Here is an 18,225-nt window from a genome sequence, read left to right as displayed (position 1 = left end):
TTCAGGGGCAATATTGAAATTATTGCACTGAGCTGAAATGATCTCAGAGCTTTTATGATATCAAGACCAAAAATCATTCAAACACAGTCAATTGTTTCAGACAACACTACTCTATGTCTTTTATAAAAAGAGAGATACATTGTACCAACAATATAGATAAAGTGTCAAGATTTGAAGAAAAAAAAAACATTTTCATAATTCTCAGTCATTGTTATCTTCATTGGCAAAAACTGTGGTAGACACTTTGCCCATTGATAATCTTAGATACATGTACATGTACATGCTTCTACAGTCATGTCATTTTATTTATAACCACATTGATGCCAACCTTTTTGTTTGTGATTATGACATATTGAAAGTGAAATTATTTGATAACTTCAGTCAATATAACTGCACGGAATTTCCCAGCTAAATTATACTGTGTGGGTGTTGCGCTTGCATGAGGGCAGTAAGCAATAATCTTTTATACAGGAAGTATATGAAGACCTCAGTATCCTTCTAATCCCTTTATTTGGTTTTTGAAAGCCTTTTAGAGATGTTTTTGCATCTAGAAGTACGTGTAGAAGGAGGTTGAACGAGGAAATAAGAGCCATGTGAAAATTTCTCTTTCAATCAATCTCCCTCTCTGTGAAGGTCCCTGTATTATAAAGAAAATCAAGTGACATTGAAAACAGTTGAATGTGTGAATATAAAAGATCAGTCCATCTCTTGGTCAAATAAAGTCAAACGTGACAAGCTGTTGCTTTATACAGTGTACATTAACCCATCTTGTGCGAAATTCATGTTCGAGAATTCCACCTAGAAGTGCCAAAAATGATTAAAAATTGAATAAAATCGTAATGGAACATACAGCAAAGTCTCTTCTTTTCTTGATACTGTACATTCAAAATGAACTGGACTGGGGGGGGGGGGGGTCGTTCATACAAAAATGTATGTTCACATTTACAGTTGTGTGCATGCAGCTCTTCATTGAATACGGAGTGTATTAAGGCGACCGCACACCTTACCATTGGTCCGCGACCCGATTTCAGAATAAAATGTAGTAGAAATTGATTCTAATATTGAGACTTGGAATATCTTACTGTGTAATGTTCTAAATCATCGTACGAATACATATGTTCAAATCTGTGACTATGCTATCATCCTTCTTAAATAAAAGCAAATCTAGTCATACACTGTAGTGGCGTCATAGCAGTCGTACGATTGGCTACGATTTGAAACTAATTTGGCCTTTACTCCAAAATAAAGACTTGCAAATTCAAATGGTTATATTAGTATTCTTTCAATTAATTCTAACCTCAAATAAAATGATATGTTCCATTCACATTTTCAGAAAATGAGCAAAATCGGATCGCGAACAGTCGTAAGGTGTGCGGTGGCCTTTACTCATTTGACTCAAAGTTATTCTCATTCTCACCTCTCTACTTACTTCATACATGTACATGTAGCTATTAATTTTCCACATCATACTCTGCCCCCTATCCAACTTGTTTACCTCCTTTTATTTCATCTATCTTACCATCATTCTCATGCCAACATATTCACGGAGTAGGTTACGTTATTTATTAGATGTTGTAATTCTTCTTTATTGTCTTTTTATTTTGCAGGAGAATAAGACTAAGAAAATGGCTGAACTTCAGCTGATGACGGTGTCTGATGCCAAAAATAGACTTGCCATCGTTAACCAGGTATTCTATATATTTGCTTTACAGTTCGTGCATACATGTAAATGGAATTTTGATTTAAACAAAAAAATTATGATGTTATCTAATTCCATGCACCCATATTAAAAGTTTGTTTGAATGAATGGTGTAGCAATCACCTTGTTTTTAACTCACTTTTTGTCCCCAAGATATTTCCTTTAAAAATATACATGTAATAAACTTAAATATTCCAGTCATTTTTCATCACATGGGGAAGGATATGATGCGAATCATGCAATTTCATGCTTTTTTGAAACAGTGAAAATATAACATTAAAGCATATCATATTGATGTAAAAAAAAATGAAACCATATTTTCAATAGGTTTTATCTTATTCTTGTAAATGATAAGAAGCAGGGGGCCGTTTCATTAAGCTGTTCATGAGTTTAGAGTGACTTTAAGAATGACTGGTGATCCCTTCTTACGCACTAAACCATCGCCGATGAACGTTTTGGTGTATATCATTTACCAAAAGAAAGGTTTATCTGTCGTTCTTAAAGTCACTCTTAACTTACAAACAGCTTTATGAAATGCTTACCTGGTATGATTTTACTAATGAATGGGAAAAGTGAAGATTTTTTTAAATATGATGTTTACCCTTTTCCTCTTACAGATCTCTCAGTGGGAGCAGAACCTGGAGAAGCTCCACCTGGAGCTGTACCGGCTCCGCTGTTACTCCACCTCCCTCCAGGGCACCGAGCTGCCCAACCCCAAGACCCTCCTGGCCTGCGTCGGCAAGCAGACCAAGGCCCACCTGGGACGGCTCGGCTTCTTCTCCGTCTCATCTTTCCATGCCCTGGTCAGCGCCAGGAACCCGGCTGGCATCCAGGGACGCTTCACCAAACCCAAGTCCAAGAAGCAGAAATCATTTGTGAGTCCAGAATTACCATATTTTCCGGAAAAAAACCCACGGCCCTGAATAAACCACATCCTAATAATAATAATGATATTAATAATCCGCTTTTATGTAGCGCTTAATACATTGGAACGACGTGTCTAAAGCTCTTTACAGATATATTATTACCCCGGTCATTGGATTCAATCAGTCATTCCCGCACATTATGTATGCACATCCTCCACTCCCTGTGGAGTATTCCAGTCAGTCGCCGGTGAGGCGCACACAGTACTGGACAAGCTACAATGACTTTCACATCCTACCGGGTACCCATTTTGCACCTGGGTCGAGAGTGGCAAAGTGTGAATTAAAGTCTTGCCAAAGGATGCCAGACCGTGGTGGGATTTGAACTCGCGATCCTCTGTTTACAAGGCAAGAGTCAGAACCACTGCACCACGGCTCCTCCACAAATTCCTCAAAATCAGGAAGATAAAAATGAAATAAAAATTGGCAGACCAAAGTCAATAACATTTTGATTTTATTTTCCTACACCTGTTATACAAGAGCAGATCCAGAATCGCCAGAAACACCCTGACAAAAAAAATCTTTGGTTCTTAAAGGTAAATTCTAGTTTTGGTAACGATATCAAAATGAGTTCGTACATAATCCAATGAAATGACCACCAAAGTGTCTGTTTGTATAAATAAAACGCATTTGCCAAAGGATTCTGGAAGAAATTGTGTAATTGCTGAGAAATCAGCAAATAAGCACAGGATTTGGGTAGAGCGTCGGGCCCGACGCTCAAAGCAATAATTATACACTGTCCCACGTGCGCTTATCTGTGTTGGGGAAGTTCAGTCTGAACATTTTTCAGCGTAGATTTCAAGATTTCACAAAGTTCAGTTTATGTAACTGTACCAGATCTAGATCCTCGATGATATACTGACAATTAAGCCTGGTTTTACAGACTTTCTCATGAAATCAGTTTTTACTGCAACTACTGGAATTTCTCTTTAAAAAGGGGGCACTCCCTTTACCAAAATGCCTTCTATTTTTTTTTTGTAATTCATATTTCATTGATCCTTTTCATCCAGAGCAAACATTTACATGTATGATATAAGAAACATATACTATTCAAATGACATTGGCATACAGTATTTTTAAAAATGTCTAACATTGAAAATAAAATTACCTACTTGTAAGAAGACAACCGCACTGTATATTTCCAACACAGATCATTCAAGCACTTGGCCTATGGGGAGACATAATGATGATGAAAAACAGCCTTCTGCTTTTGTTATCCATTTACAGTATTAAAAATTATGACCCACCTGCCAATATGCTTTTGTTGCGTTTCCATTGTGGTATGGCATGTTCAACAGTTTCAAATGATAAAAGAAAGTTACAAAATTATGCCACTATCGCATAAGTATGCTATCGGCCAAGCATGCTCTATCGGATCTGTTCTCTTGGATTCCAGGAATCTCCAAAACAGTGGAGGGATCACCTCCATATGTGGTGAAAATAATACAGAAAAACTACAATTTCATAGTTGCCAGAATTTTTATGTGTCAATTGTCACCAAGTGTCTGTGCCTTCATGTAATGGAATATTTGAAACACAGAAAGTGAATAGAAAATAATGCTAAAAGGTGAAACTCATTTTACTAGGATGTATTTGTATGGGATGGCAGTGTTCCCATGTTTGATTTGAAGTTTTCCTTTTTCTTCTTTGCAGTTTGGTACACTAAAGAAGCACAAAGACAAGTCTTCAAGTCAACACTGTGACACATCGTCAACGTGAGTACCTTTTGAATGATGATGATAATAATAACGATCACACCACATTTGGGACAGTGTATTATTATTTCTTTGGAAAAAGACCCTGACATTCGGCTTGAATCCCATGCCTCTTTTGCTAATTTGTCAGCAATTACTCAAATTCCTCTAGAACTCTTTAAAACATCTTTTCAATTCATACATACAGCCACTTGGGTGGACGTTTGATTTGATTCTGTACATGTACGAACTCCTTTTGATTTCGTTACCACTACTCGCATTTATCTTTAAAGGGATGGTCCGGGCTGGAAATTCACAGAGCAAAATGCTGAAAATTTCATAACAAATAACAAAGTTATTGAATTTTAAAGTTTATCAATATTTTGTGAAAACAGGTATATGCACATTGTCATGGATATTCATTAGGTGACCTGATAATATCACATCCCCACTTCCCTTTTTCTTATGTTATTACATGAAATCATAAATGTTTCATTTTTTCATACATGTGTAAATGATGTGTCTATATTATGATGAAATAAAGTGCGGCAATAAGTAACTAATGCACTTAATCAGTTGTCAATCCAATTGTTTTAGTTCTTTGTAGAAATTTTTTGAATAAACCTATTTTCATATAATAAAATACAAAAGAACAAGTGGGGATATGACTTTATCAGCCCACCTAATGAATATTCATAAAGACATGCCTAGAACTGTTTCACCGGAATAATGCAAATCTTTAAATTGAATAACTTTGTTATTCGTTATCCGATTTTGATCAAATTTTCAGCATTTTGCTTTGTGAATTTTCCTCTATTTATTGAGATATAAATATCTCCAGCCTGGACCATCCCTTTAATTGCCCTTGCACATTTTTTCATCACCAGGTCGACACACGTTGCTGGGGAGCACGAGGATGTGGAACCAGATTTTGATGATGAAGAAGAGGCATTGGAATTTGAGGATCCTGGACAGGTTAGCTTTCATCCATCTCTCTCTCTCTCTCCCCTTCTCCCTCTTATTCACTAACTAGTCTACAAGCACAGACTCATATTTGATACTTTTGCCAATTTTTTAATGTCTAGAGTGAAGACTAGACGCCAAACTCTCCGTCTGTGTCACGTAAGAGGCCGCCACAGTGCATAGTCTACATCATCTAGTCTCACTACTTGAGACTTTCCATTATGCACCATGAGCATTGCGAAAACCAAAACCAAAGGTCTGTTCCTGTAGACTACTCACTATCTGTCTGTCTGCCTGTGTTGCAGTGATTGCCATCTGTCTCTTTCTCTCTCTCACTTTGTCTGTCGGTCCGGCTCTCTCTTGCTCTCGATCTGTCTGTCTCTATATCCGCATGTGCGACCTTATCTGTAGACTATAGTGGTATTCTGAAACCCATGGTTTAGTTAAACCTGGGTTAACCTAGAACACACTTTTAAGGAATGTCAATTGCCAACTCATTCACCAATAAACAAATCATTCTTATCCTGCTGTAAAAAGTTGTCAAAAATTAATTGAGTCATGAAATGGAAAGAATAGGAAAATACAACAAATTTTAAAGAAGAACTTGGTACAAAAATATGAATATGGAAGAAATATTATGAAGCTCAGCATTCCACAGATGTGTGGTTTGAATTCTAGTTTAGACTAGGGTTAAACCTAGGTTTAATTATCAGAATACTAACCACAAATGTCTGCCTCCTCCTCCCCTCTCTCTCTTCTTCTTTCCCTTCCCTTCCTCTCGCTTCCGATCTCATCTCGTAAGTTCTTTGTCTTTCTTGCTCATTTTTCTCCCTATTCATATCCTCTTCCTTTTGCTCTATCTCCTCCACTCACTGCTACAGCTGTCTTGCTCTTTACCTTTCTCTGTTATTGCATATTATTCCTGATATGTCTTTGTCTGTTGATGTATTCATTATTATTTTGTTTTTAAATATTTATACTGTATGTTTTATTGAACAAATCAAAAGAATCTTATACACAATCATGACAATTCTAAATAACGTAACAAAAATTAATAATTACAGTACATTAATTCTTGCAGCATCTCTTTAAATTTATCCTTCTCTCTTTGTCTGTCTGTCTGTTTCTCTCTCCCCCTTGTAGTCATTTGACGAGGACACACTGGTCAGTCACAACGAGTCAACCACCTCTGACCAGCTCAGCGAGGGTTCCCTAGTCAAGGTGCTCCTTCCCGATGACCAAAGCTCCATGGTAACGGTCAGACCGGGAATGACCGTTCATGATCTTCTCATTAGCAGCTGCACGGTAAGCCATTCCCTTCAAGATAGAAACAGCTCCATGTAATCAAAACATTATTATATTGACCCATTTAAATGCACCGCTTTCATGAGACCAAGATTAATCTGTGTTTGTTTTTTAATTGGCATCAAACAGTAATTCATTTTGAGAATTAATCTGTTTTTGTGCTTCAAATTGGTAACAAACTTTATTTCATTTTCAAATTTAATCTGTCTTTGTTTCAAAATTGGCAACAAACTGAAGTTCATTTCAGAATGAATATCTATTTTGTTCTTCATTTGGAAGACAAATTTTAATTTATTTTCAGAATTGATGTCCTTTTTTACTTCAAATCGGCAACAAATTTTAAGTCATTTTCAGAATCAATCTCTTTTTGGTTTTCCAAATTGGCAACAAACAAAATTAGTATGATATCACTCAAGTCACTCAAAATGGACTATAACAAATAATAGTTGCCAATTGGAATTCGTAATTGTCATTTTGCTGTTTTATCACATTCCCAATGTGTGTGTTGATTACTGTAGGTTAAACATCTTTTATTTGATTAATTCATTCATTCAACCATCAAAGAGATAAACAAAACAAGACAAGAGATTGATAAAATCAAAAAAAGAAAATGCACAGATGGCTCGGAGACCCCGGTGAAGCAATGCGTGTAAATGGGGTCACTGCAATTGAAGTAATTAACACAACTCTCATTTACCTTCCTGTAATTCCTTTTATCTTCCTATAGAATCGTAAGATGGACTATCACAACTACTACGTGAGATTCAAAGTGGCGATGAGGTATGGAGCAAACTACAACATTCCAGATAAAACAGCCATTCTATCTGATGAGGTAAGGAAGTCATACTATATGGAGAGCTGTAAACTATTACAATAAAATCATTAGAAACCTGGTAAAAATTCATTAAAAAAAACCCTTATCTTCACTCGAGACGAAGAGCAGAGAATAGGTGCTTGAAACATCGAGACAGACAGATCTTTTAAGAGCTATTTATTACCCAACACTCCTTTTTGAGGACTACATGCATTTCTCTTTACACAAGGTGCAACCGAAAAATTTGTTATCCAGTGTCACCAACCATGCAAACTTTCAAAGCTCGCAAAAAAATCATAACTGTTTACAGACTTTTTAACTGATTTACGTCATTGTGAGTGATTACTGATTTGAGCCCAACAAGTATGAGTTAATTGAATACCCCACTGGTCCAACTACATGTACATGTATATAGCAAAACCTTCAGAATGTCCAAATGATTGAGAATAGTAAGCCAATTTCAAATAATTCCAACAAGTGTTTTCAATCCAAGACCGCTTCGACCGTTCTCATTACACCTTAAAGTAGTTTAAAGGGATGGTCCGGGCTGAAAGTATTTATAGCTTAATAAATAGAGTAGAATTCACTGAGCAAAATGCTGAAAATTTCATTAAAATCGGATAACAAATAACAAAGTTATTGAATTTTAAAGTTTAGCAATATTTTGTGAAAACAGTCGTCATGAATATTCATTACGTGGGCTGAGGATGTCACATCCCCAACTTGTTCTTTTGTATTTTATTATATGAAATTAGGTTTATTCAAATTTTTTCCTCCAAGAACTAGAAAAATTGGATTGACAACTGATTTAGTGAATTAGATATTCATTGCTGCAACTTATTTCATTATAAGGGAGACATATTATTTACACAAGTATGGAATAATGAAAAAATTATGATTTTATGTAATAACATAAGAAAACGGAAAGTGGAGATGTGACATCATCAGCCCACCTAATGAATATTCATGATGACTGTTTTCACAAAATATTGCTAAACTTTAAACTTCAATAACTTTATTATTTGTGATCAGATTTTGATGAAATATTTAGCATTTTGCTCAGTGAATTCTACTCTATGTATTAAGATAAAAATATTTTCAGCCCGGACCATCCCTTTAAGGACGGTAGTGAGAATGGTGTCATGGATAATCTCGTGCATACAATGTAGCTGGGGGATGTTTCACAAAGATGCCTAGTTGCGTGCGGTATAAAAGACATCACCGCATTGGTCCGATCATGGCGAATTGATCAATAAAATTGCGTGCTGCATATCATGTACGCATCGGCATTTAAGTGCGACTTACATGTAAGTCATACTGTACTTAAATCTTTGTGAAATACCCCCCTGGTCTTTGAACTTGGCATCTCTGATGAAATTGTCACCTGTGATTGGTTGATTTTGTTTCCTCCAGAAATACGATGAGATTGAGATCTGCACCAAGAGTATCCACCAGGTTGAACTGTACAAGGTTGACGAGAGCGGAACGTTTGGTATGTGTGAACACCTAGGGTCATGTCTATGTGGTCCCCGGTATTTTAGATTCAATCGATAAACTTTAGATGTCGTTTTGCACACCACATTTGCTCCCATTACCTAATGCCATATTCAATATACATGTATTGAAAGATTGGAGGTATATTGTTGCTGTAGTGATGATGATGGTGGTGGTGGTGATGATGATGGTGGTAAAAATGATGATGATGATGATGATGATGGTGATGATCATGGTGATGGTGGTGGTGGTGGTGATGATGGTGATGGTGATGATGATGATAATGATGCTGCTGATCATGATCATGATGATGATGATGAAGATGAAGATGAAGATGATGATGATGATGATGATGGTGATGATGATGATGATGGTTGATGAAGATGATGTTGATAATAGTCATTATGTTGATAATGAATGTGATGGTGCTGATACACATGATAACAATGAAAAAGTAAACAGTGATATCCTGCTGAAATATGAAAATATGATATCTCACAACTATTTGTATTTCCCACAACTTTTGTTAATCTATGAATAAAGTTTATGGAATGATTATTATGATAATGATATAAACAATACCACAAAACAAAATTATTACACATGGCTATTTTCCTAATTTTTGTTTTAGGTTTATCCCTGGAGGCCGAGCTTGGTGATGACGTAGAACAAGAAGATCAACTTTGCGTTTTCATCAGTACATTAGAGTCTGGAGGACTAGCCTATCATCAGGGTATGTCAATAATTCCTTTTTGTAATAATCTTGATAAAATCATCTGGAGAAAATGTGTGTTGTCATTGGTTCAAAAGAGTCTGGAGGGCTAGCCTATCATAATGTTGCATTAACAATTCCTCTTCGTCATAATCTGGATAGAATTGTAGCTGAAAATGATTCTAAACATCTAAAATCTTGCGCATTATGTTTGAGACTCTCGCATTAGCGACTCTTTCTCGTGCATGCATCACAGCATATCCTCGCATACATTGTGCAATGCCTGGTGATCTCACATTCTCTTTTAAACAACAAACTTGAGAACTTGCTGTGAGAAATTACATGTATTTTGAATTAAACTCTTTAAAAAACAAGTGATATGATACTGTGCCACTAATACTATGCACTGCACATCCATATGTAGATCTATGCACTTAGTTCTGGCATACATACACATAAGTTTACTTAACATTGCGAAATAATGAAAAGAGGGTTAAAAACCGATTTTGTCTTTAAGACGTAAGCACGCTATTCCACTCTCTGTTTCTTAGATCTGCAAGTCGGGGACGAGATCCTGGTCTTCAACGGCCGGGTGGTCTGCGACCTCGACATGCTTTACATCGAGAACCTGCTGCAGACGAGCACCTCCCTGACGCTGACAGTGCGTTCCTGCCGCTCGGTGTTCGCCCAGACCCAGGCCATGCAGGATACCAACCGCTACATCGATCAGCTGACGTGCCCTCCGCCTCCTCTCCAGACCCGGCTGACGGACGAGATGATCGACACCCTCATCGTCCCCTCCCCTGCAGGTACGTGTCATGTCCTTGCAGGGTCCCCTTGTGGCCCAGTGGATTAGTCTCCAGACTCTGAAAAAGAGTTCTGTGGGTTCAAATCCCAGCCATGGTGCATTTTCCTTCAGCAAGAATTTGTGCTGCACTTATTCAAGGTGAGGTAAATGGGTACCTGACAATTCCTTAAAATGCTTTGGTGCCATATGGCTGCCAAGTTTAAGCCAGGGTAATATACTTGTCCTTTGGAAGCACATAGAGACATTATAATCATAAAGTGATGTGGGTTGTACAAGAATTGTTTTTTATTATTATTGCTTTTACTTGTTATGATAACAAATTTACAGTAACTGTTAAAAGCTACTGAAATCCTTCAACCCGATTGGCTGATGGTAAACTTGTCATAGAAATTGAGCATTTGTTATTGTGACAAGCCTCTCTGAAACCAGACCGAGACCTCACAGTCCAAAGTCACATAGGAGCTTTGGAATCTTTGATCTTAATCTAAGGTAATTGTTTGTTTTTTTAACTCCTTGCAACTAGGCCAAATCACCAAAAAATGATTTTGGATCTGTGATCTGAAACTATGGTTGATGCAAACTTCATGCATTCATTGTGCCGTATAATACAGCATGCATATGAAGAAAAAGCCAGGTATTGAATTCACACTGATGTCACAAGGTGCTTTATTTTCTGTACATATGACACAATGGAATAAACAATTGAGAGAATTGTGCTGAATTGATGACATGTTTTTAACCATGTGGTATCACAGCCTGCTGCTTTAAAGATGAAAAACACAGACAAAATTTCAAAACGATGCAAACGAACCTTTAATGGGTGCCGACAGATTCTTCCACAGTAAGGAAACCGAAGGAGCCCATTTGTAATTTTGTATGTATGTCAGCAAATGTTTCCTTTTTTTTAAAAGAAAGTCAAAAAGGGGCCTAAGCTTTCGATCCTAGCATAATCTTAAAAAAAATCAAAAAAATCAAAGTAAACAAATTAACCCACCATGTGTCAAGAAGTGTTTGCCATTAGAAATCAAAATATGAAGAGAAAAAAGCATCAAACAGTTTGAACAAAACAATGGAAGCAAAGTAAATAAATAAGCTCTTCTGTGCATGTGTGTCAGCAAATGTTTTTAATAAAAAAAAGAAACAAATTGACCCACCATGTGTCAAGAAGTATTTGCTATTAGAAGCCAAAATGGAAAACAAAATGAAAAAAAAAGAAAAACAAGCATATGCACCCACCCCAGTGTTTAATGTGTAAAGCAGCATCAAAGTTTGAACAAAAGAGTGGAAGCAAAGTGAATAAACAAGCCGTCTGTGCATGTTTGTCAGAAAATGTGTGTAGTTTTAAAAAAACAAAGTAAATAAATTAACACACCTTGTGTCAACAAGTGTTTGCTTTTAGAAAAAAAAACATGAAAAAAAATTAAACAAACATGTACCTCCCAAAAGGTTAGCAAAGTATGTAAACAATCCCATCTGCATGTGTCAACAAATGTTCGCAGTTTTAAGAACACAACAAATAAAAAATGATAAAAAAAATAAACCCAAAATGTGTCATCAAGTGTTTGCAGTTGAAAGAAATTAAAAACATAAAAACAAACTCCACCTCCCTCCCCACCCCACTGTGTTTTATGAGGGTTGCCAAATCATACACTTCCTTATTTACCATTGAGACACAGTATGTGAGCTCTTTGTGATTATTTGAATTCTTTTGTCCTATCTGTTTATACTTTCCTTTGTAAAGCCCTTTTTCTTCTTCACTGAACTGCACCCACTTTTCCCAAGCTCCTAAACAAACCTTTCAGAATTCTTTTGTTCCCTTCACATTCCAGTGGAGCATTACCTCCAAATGTAAACTTCCTTTTCAATTGTTCGCGCTTTTAACCCTTAACTTGCCAGATCAGTTGAATATCTATGGGCTTAATGCAGATTAAACCTATTTGTTACAGATACAAGACTCCTGTGCATAAAGAGTTAATTGTTAAATTGCAGACTTGACAAAAAATCAATTGACCAGCCCCTGACAGATCTACAGAGACAACTCCTATTTTAATGCTTTCATTGCGGTACCAAATTAATGTGGTGAGACCTGTACATAAAGATCTATCAGGTTTGTTTAGGAATTCATTGTTTTTCAGAAGTATATCAGTCTGACAGTATTCAGAGAGGCACTTGTTCAAGTAGTGTCAGTTACATGTACAATCAAAGGCTTACACTGGAATGCACTGTATACTTTATGCAACATTTTTGTCACAGTTTTGCGTTTGGATGGGGATTTTGCAAGAGTTTATTTTGCGATAATATTGCGTTTTCAGTTGATGATGATGTTCGTTTTTCGCTTATGAAGACGACCACAACTTTACAATTTTTTTAGGATTCTATTAAAGATGGCTGAGTCGACCAATTTTCACCTGAAGAAAAGTCTGTTGCAGTGTGGGCAAGAAACAGCATATCCTGGCTGAAACATCCAGTGGACCGTAACACAAGCTTAGCAATCATCGTAGAACTTTACATTTTTTTTTTGCGATTGATTGCATTGACTACAGTTTACAATTAATCATGGAAATCCAGCTTACCATTTATCACTAACCTTTGTTTTACCGCACTCAGGTGTGGCAGACCCTTTAGCTGCTACAGCACCATTGAATATTGATGTGGATTTGTTAACACATTTTTTTTTTCCTTTTTAGCTTATGAAGATCAAGAAGACGAAGATCAGTCTTCGGAATCGAGCACCAACCCGTCGATTCCTGGCAGAGACGGCACACCTCTTCCACCAGCATCCTTCGATACTGTCACCGACAGCATCAGCAACGGCAAGGAAAAGCCGCCCCTGGACAACAAGCAGATCGAGCAGTTGATGAAAAACGCCGAACAGGTCACCGAGTTCTGCCGCACCCTCGAGTTCCGTCAGAGCGTCCGTCGCAACAATTTCACCCGGTCGGTCGGGGCCCGGGAGAGCCAGTTGATGGATATGCCGCCTCTGGAGGTTCTCCAGGCGGCTCAGAAGCTGCGGAAGGTCATCACCGAGCTCCTGGACACCGAGAGGGCGTACGTCAGGGATCTGAACTGCCTGGTGTCCAGGTACTTGGAACCTTTGCAGAATGAGGCGTTCTTAACTGCAGATGAGGTATGTGTACAGGTTCGGTACTCATCACTTTACACAGATGTCACCCTGGCATACCCATACTATACCTTGCAAAACAAATGTGCTCTTCCTACAGGTGGCAGTGTTAAGTGCATTTTGAACTGTGCAGAGAGATTGTTCGGGTTGCCTGTACTACTCTGTACTATTCGACATCTTAATTTGCAGTCCTCGTTTCACCTTTTTTTTCAGATTGATGCTCTATTTGGTAATATCAAGGAAATAATCAAGTTCCAGACTACATTCCTGAAATCCCTCGAAGATCCCATCTCAAAGCAGCAAAACTTTTCCACCCTCGATAATCCTGATGACTTCAAGGTATGTCAACTTTGAATTCAGAAAACATTCTTCCACAATCTTGAAAATTTACCTGTTTCGGTTGCAAGGCTGCAAGCTTTGTCAGACCTTTGTTGTAGCTGGCACTACCAAACAAGGTAAATTTTGAAGATTGTGGAATATAGAATGTTTTCTGATGTCTACACTCCAATCAGATGATTCTTTTCAGCAGCTTTGAATTTCTCAAAGCTTATCTTTAGTTTTTGTACATGTAGATCCCTAAAGTTGCCTACATACCACTATTGCTATTCATTACTAGATTATATGAATGTTTGTGCCCTAAAATAGTTATCATGTGCAGGGTATAAGTTAAAAATATGTTTTATTGGATAAATCTATCATCACAATTTATTTTTGTTGGTGCCCCATCTCAATGAAATATTTCCAAGAGTGGAATGGGCTGAAAATTGTTTGTATAATGTCTGTCCATATACATATAGCTTTCCAATTATTAAATTTATCATTAAATTAATTTATTCATAGTCCCCAAAGGGCTTTTTTTTTATACTTAAATATAAAAGACATTACCGGGGGGGGGGGGGGCTCCTGAAATGTCACAGCCCAAGCATGTTAATTAATTTACCGATTAAATACAAAGGTTGTTATAGAAGTAGAGGATGCTATTTAAGGTCAAACCTGAGTTAAATTTTGGATTAAAACCTAGCAGTGTATTCACTACATGATAAAGTGGTAGGGTGGGCTGATGCTGTGGCAAATTTTTTTTTTTTTTTTTTTAAATCAATTCAATTTTGGTTTACTAAATATAAAAAACAATGCTTTAGTCCAAAGACTAATTATGCAATGTTTACATAAAAATATGATATACATTCATAGATTTTATATACATTTGAAAATGTCTACATTTGATAGAAAAACAGTTGATCAGTGGAGGCATTAATACGTGTATAAACAAGATTTTGTGTGACAAAACCAGCCAGAGATTGGGATTGGAGATTTTTTTATTGCCCCCAAAATATGGATTATAAATCAAGTTATTATTTCGATCCATTTTGCTCTCCCTGCAGAGGATTCTATTTTCCCTGGGAGGTTCTTTCCTCTACTACATGGAGCACTTCAAGCTCTACAGTGCCTTCTGTGCTTGCCACTCCCGCTCCCAGAAGATCCTGGACCCTGCCAAGGGAAACAGCGCCCTCATGCAGTTCCTGGAGGCCAGGAATCCCAAGCAGCAACATTCCGCGTCTTTGGCCTCCTACCTGATCAAGCCCATACAGGTGAGGGGTCACTCTGGGGAGGGTAGTCATGGTTTCTTGATTGATTTTGATATTTTGTTGGAGATTTAAGTTTCAAATCTGTCGGTATTAGACAGATTTTTCCAAAACAAAAAGAAATCACAAGAATAAAAAAAAATTCAAAGTAATAGTTATGCAAGTATATTCCAATGTAAAAACTATAACGTGCATGTACATGATACAACATAAGGGGTACGATGTACATAATTATTTTTACAATGTACCTGTAAGGGTTATTTCATGCACACCTTACGATTGGTCTGCGATTAGATTTTGGAATAAAACTGAAAAATTTGATGTGAATATTGAAAATTAGAACTTACATTAGTATTCTTACAGTTAATTTGAGCCTTAAATAAAAATATACTTTTCATTCACATTTTCAACAAAAAAAAAGAAGCAATTTGTTCCAAAATCGGATAATGGATCAGTCGTAAGGTGGGGGGCGCTAAAAACGATACGCAGGAGAGAAAAATACAAAATAACAAATGTTCACAATACTTCTCTTATTTTGTTTTAAACAGAGGGTGCTTAAGTACCCCCTCCTCCTCTCTGAGATGCGTACCCACCTAGACCGCGACAGCTACGAGCACTACCACCTGTCCGAAGCGCTCAAGGGCATGAACAAGGTCGCGGAGCATATCAACGATATGATGCGGGTCCACGAGGAGTACGGGGCCGTCTTCGATACCCTGGTCGCCGAGCAGTTTCATATCAAGAAGGAGGTTTGTACCGTGAAAGGATTCTATTCATACAGAGAGTGCTGAGACTGGAGTGTTTTCTCGTGCTGTGTTGAAAATTGATATGCATTTTGCTACGTTTACATCTTTGGAACACATTTTGAATACCTCTCTAAACCTACATGTACTACTCAGCGTAGGAAATACATGTACCTGAGGGCGATGGGTGATTTTGCCCTAGTGACAGCCCAAATTGTCCCTAAAATTCCTCAAAAATGCTTGCTTTGCGGCGACCATCCGAGTTGCCCCAAGATCTGTCCCCCCAAAAAATTCAAGATTATAAAAAATCCATATTCTAACTAAATTGTCCCTAAAATTCCTCAAAAATGCTTGCTTTGGGGCAACCATTCGAGTTGCCCCAAGATCTGTCCCCCCAAAAATTCAAGATTATAAAAAATCCATATTCTAACTTCATGGCAGAATAATGATATTTGCCTTTACTGCATAATTGCTTGTTATCCCTACAATGTAGCCCTGTAAATGATAGAAAAAGCCCCCCAAATTTTGCAATCACCCCATGTGAAAAAAAAAGGCCCCCCAAAAAAATTAAAATTATATCCTACCCTGCTACTTCTCAAAAGCTGTTCTACCTTTAAAAAAATAAGCCTTCATGAAAATATTCTTTTGATTCTATTTTCTCCTGTGCCAGATAACATGAAGTTTAAGAACGAAATTGCAACTTGTTTTGTTTTTTAATGTCTCATGAAAAAGTGCTCTCTTCCTCACTTTCTGAAGAGTTATTGGCATTCTAAGATCTCCCGTTTTCATTCTTCTTTCCTTCTTTCCTCTGTGGTAGCATTTTTTTATCAATTTGATATACTTTGGGGCATTTTCCCTTGCTTTTTCCTTAAATACTACATGTATATTTTCTACAATAACCTGAGTGTTTCATTTATTAGAAGAGAAATAAAAAATGAACTGACATTCCCCCTACATTTTGGTCATGCATTTAGATTTGTCTGCATTGGTTTCTACATGACATTGTAACATTTTATATATCAATGAAGCTTTAATACTGTAATATCTTTTCGTGCCCTGATACATGTATTAGCCATTTAGAAAGGGTTACCGTAATTATTAATCCAATGATAGATGTTATTCATAATATCGTCTCATAGCCTATTTATAGTCTTATATTCTATAGCGTTCAGATTTTTCCTATCATATAAATTCACAATGAAAACAGTCTATACTTCTAAATAATGTATGTATCCGTTAATGATCAGTTTAGATTTCTAATCGCAATTATCATTTATCTTCTACTTTTCCTCCCTCCCTTTTTCTGCATTGTGCTTTCGACTTTGGATTTTTTTCATTTTCTCATCTCTCCACCATCCCTCAATCCTTTCCCTTCTTTCTGTTTTCATCTTTTCATTTGTGTGTCCATCCATCCATCCATGCATCTGTCTCTTCATCCATCTGTCTGTCTGTCTGTATGTGTGTCTTTCCGTTCATACGCTCTACCAGATTGCGGGATCGAAGGTAAATATGAGAGCCAAATTTCTTTAATAGAAGTTTCAGCTTTGTGCTCTAGCTATATTCAACGCTCTCGTCATTTCATCTCATTTTCAATTTTTCACCACAATCTTTTTAATAGTTTCTGACACTTAAATGAAAAACAAATGTACACATTTCAATATAGTTGTAGTACATGTACTTCACATCATCTCTTTCGTATTAAACTGATTTTAATCATATTTCTCTTTGACTTCTTTGTGCAATTTAGATTTTATTTGTAACATTTCATTATTCTGTTATCATGCCATTTGATTTCTGAACAAGTGCAAATTAATATTGTTAAATTGATTGCTAGCTCTCATTTGTCATGGAGGAAAACTAATTAACTTATAGACAACCATTCATAAAATTTTCATTAATTCTTCCCTGATATCACTGCATTATTTCCTTTCATTTCCTTCTGTTTGATTGTATTCTTGCTTTAGTGTTGTATTGGAGATTAAAGGGCAAGACCACCCCAATAAAAAAGATTGGATAAAAAGAAAAGTCAAGCAGGCGTAACTCACAAAATGTCATGAAAATCAGATTTAAAATAATTTTGCAGAACACAATATGCACATTCTGGGATGAAGGAACCAACAATGATACCATCTCCCTATTTATTTTGTTATATGAAATCTGAGATATTTTGATCATTTCCTCAGAATGATTCTGTTTCGTTTTAGTATCATGCTTGCTTGATTTTTCACTCTTTTTATTCAATCAACTCTTTGTTGGGGTGGAGTGGACCTTTATAATGATAATTCTGTGAAAGAAAGAAAAAAAAGTTTACATCATCTTCCACTTCCAAGTACATGTACTCTGTTTCTTCCTGCCGTCCATTTTCA

At 36.7% G+C, this 18,225-nt stretch overlaps 1 protein-coding gene across 2 annotated transcripts in view; it reads left to right on the top strand.

Moving 5' to 3' along the window:
* Positions 1–18,225, top strand: part of LOC129258687 (rho guanine nucleotide exchange factor TIAM2-like) — a 42,651-nt gene that overhangs the window by 12,815 nt on the left and 11,611 nt on the right. The window contains exons 7-20 of one of the 2 annotated variants that reach the window (XM_064098759.1): positions 1,608–1,688; positions 2,317–2,574; positions 4,276–4,337; positions 5,204–5,291; positions 6,423–6,584; positions 7,312–7,416; positions 8,812–8,890; positions 9,524–9,625; positions 10,156–10,413; positions 13,100–13,539; positions 13,747–13,872; positions 14,916–15,122; positions 15,665–15,865; positions 17,348–17,362. In XM_064098759.1, coding sequence (XP_063954829.1) covers positions 1,608–1,688; positions 2,317–2,574; positions 4,276–4,337; positions 5,204–5,291; positions 6,423–6,584; positions 7,312–7,416; positions 8,812–8,890; positions 9,524–9,625; positions 10,156–10,413; positions 13,100–13,539; positions 13,747–13,872; positions 14,916–15,122; positions 15,665–15,865; positions 17,348–17,362 — 2,184 coding nt within the window. The remainder of the gene's footprint in view (positions 1–1,607; positions 1,689–2,316; positions 2,575–4,275; positions 4,338–5,203; positions 5,292–6,422; positions 6,585–7,311; positions 7,417–8,811; positions 8,891–9,523; positions 9,626–10,155; positions 10,414–13,099; positions 13,540–13,746; positions 13,873–14,915; positions 15,123–15,664; positions 15,866–17,347; positions 17,363–18,225) is intronic. The other variant, XM_064098760.1, reaches the window with a different exon arrangement.

Source organism: Lytechinus pictus, chromosome 4 (genome assembly GCF_037042905.1).
Source record: "Lytechinus pictus isolate F3 Inbred chromosome 4, Lp3.0, whole genome shotgun sequence".
NCBI classification, from domain to species: domain Eukaryota; kingdom Metazoa; phylum Echinodermata; class Echinoidea; order Temnopleuroida; family Toxopneustidae; genus Lytechinus; species Lytechinus pictus.
Note: the sequence above shows the minus strand (reverse complement) of the source record. Positions and strands in the feature narration are given on the sequence as shown.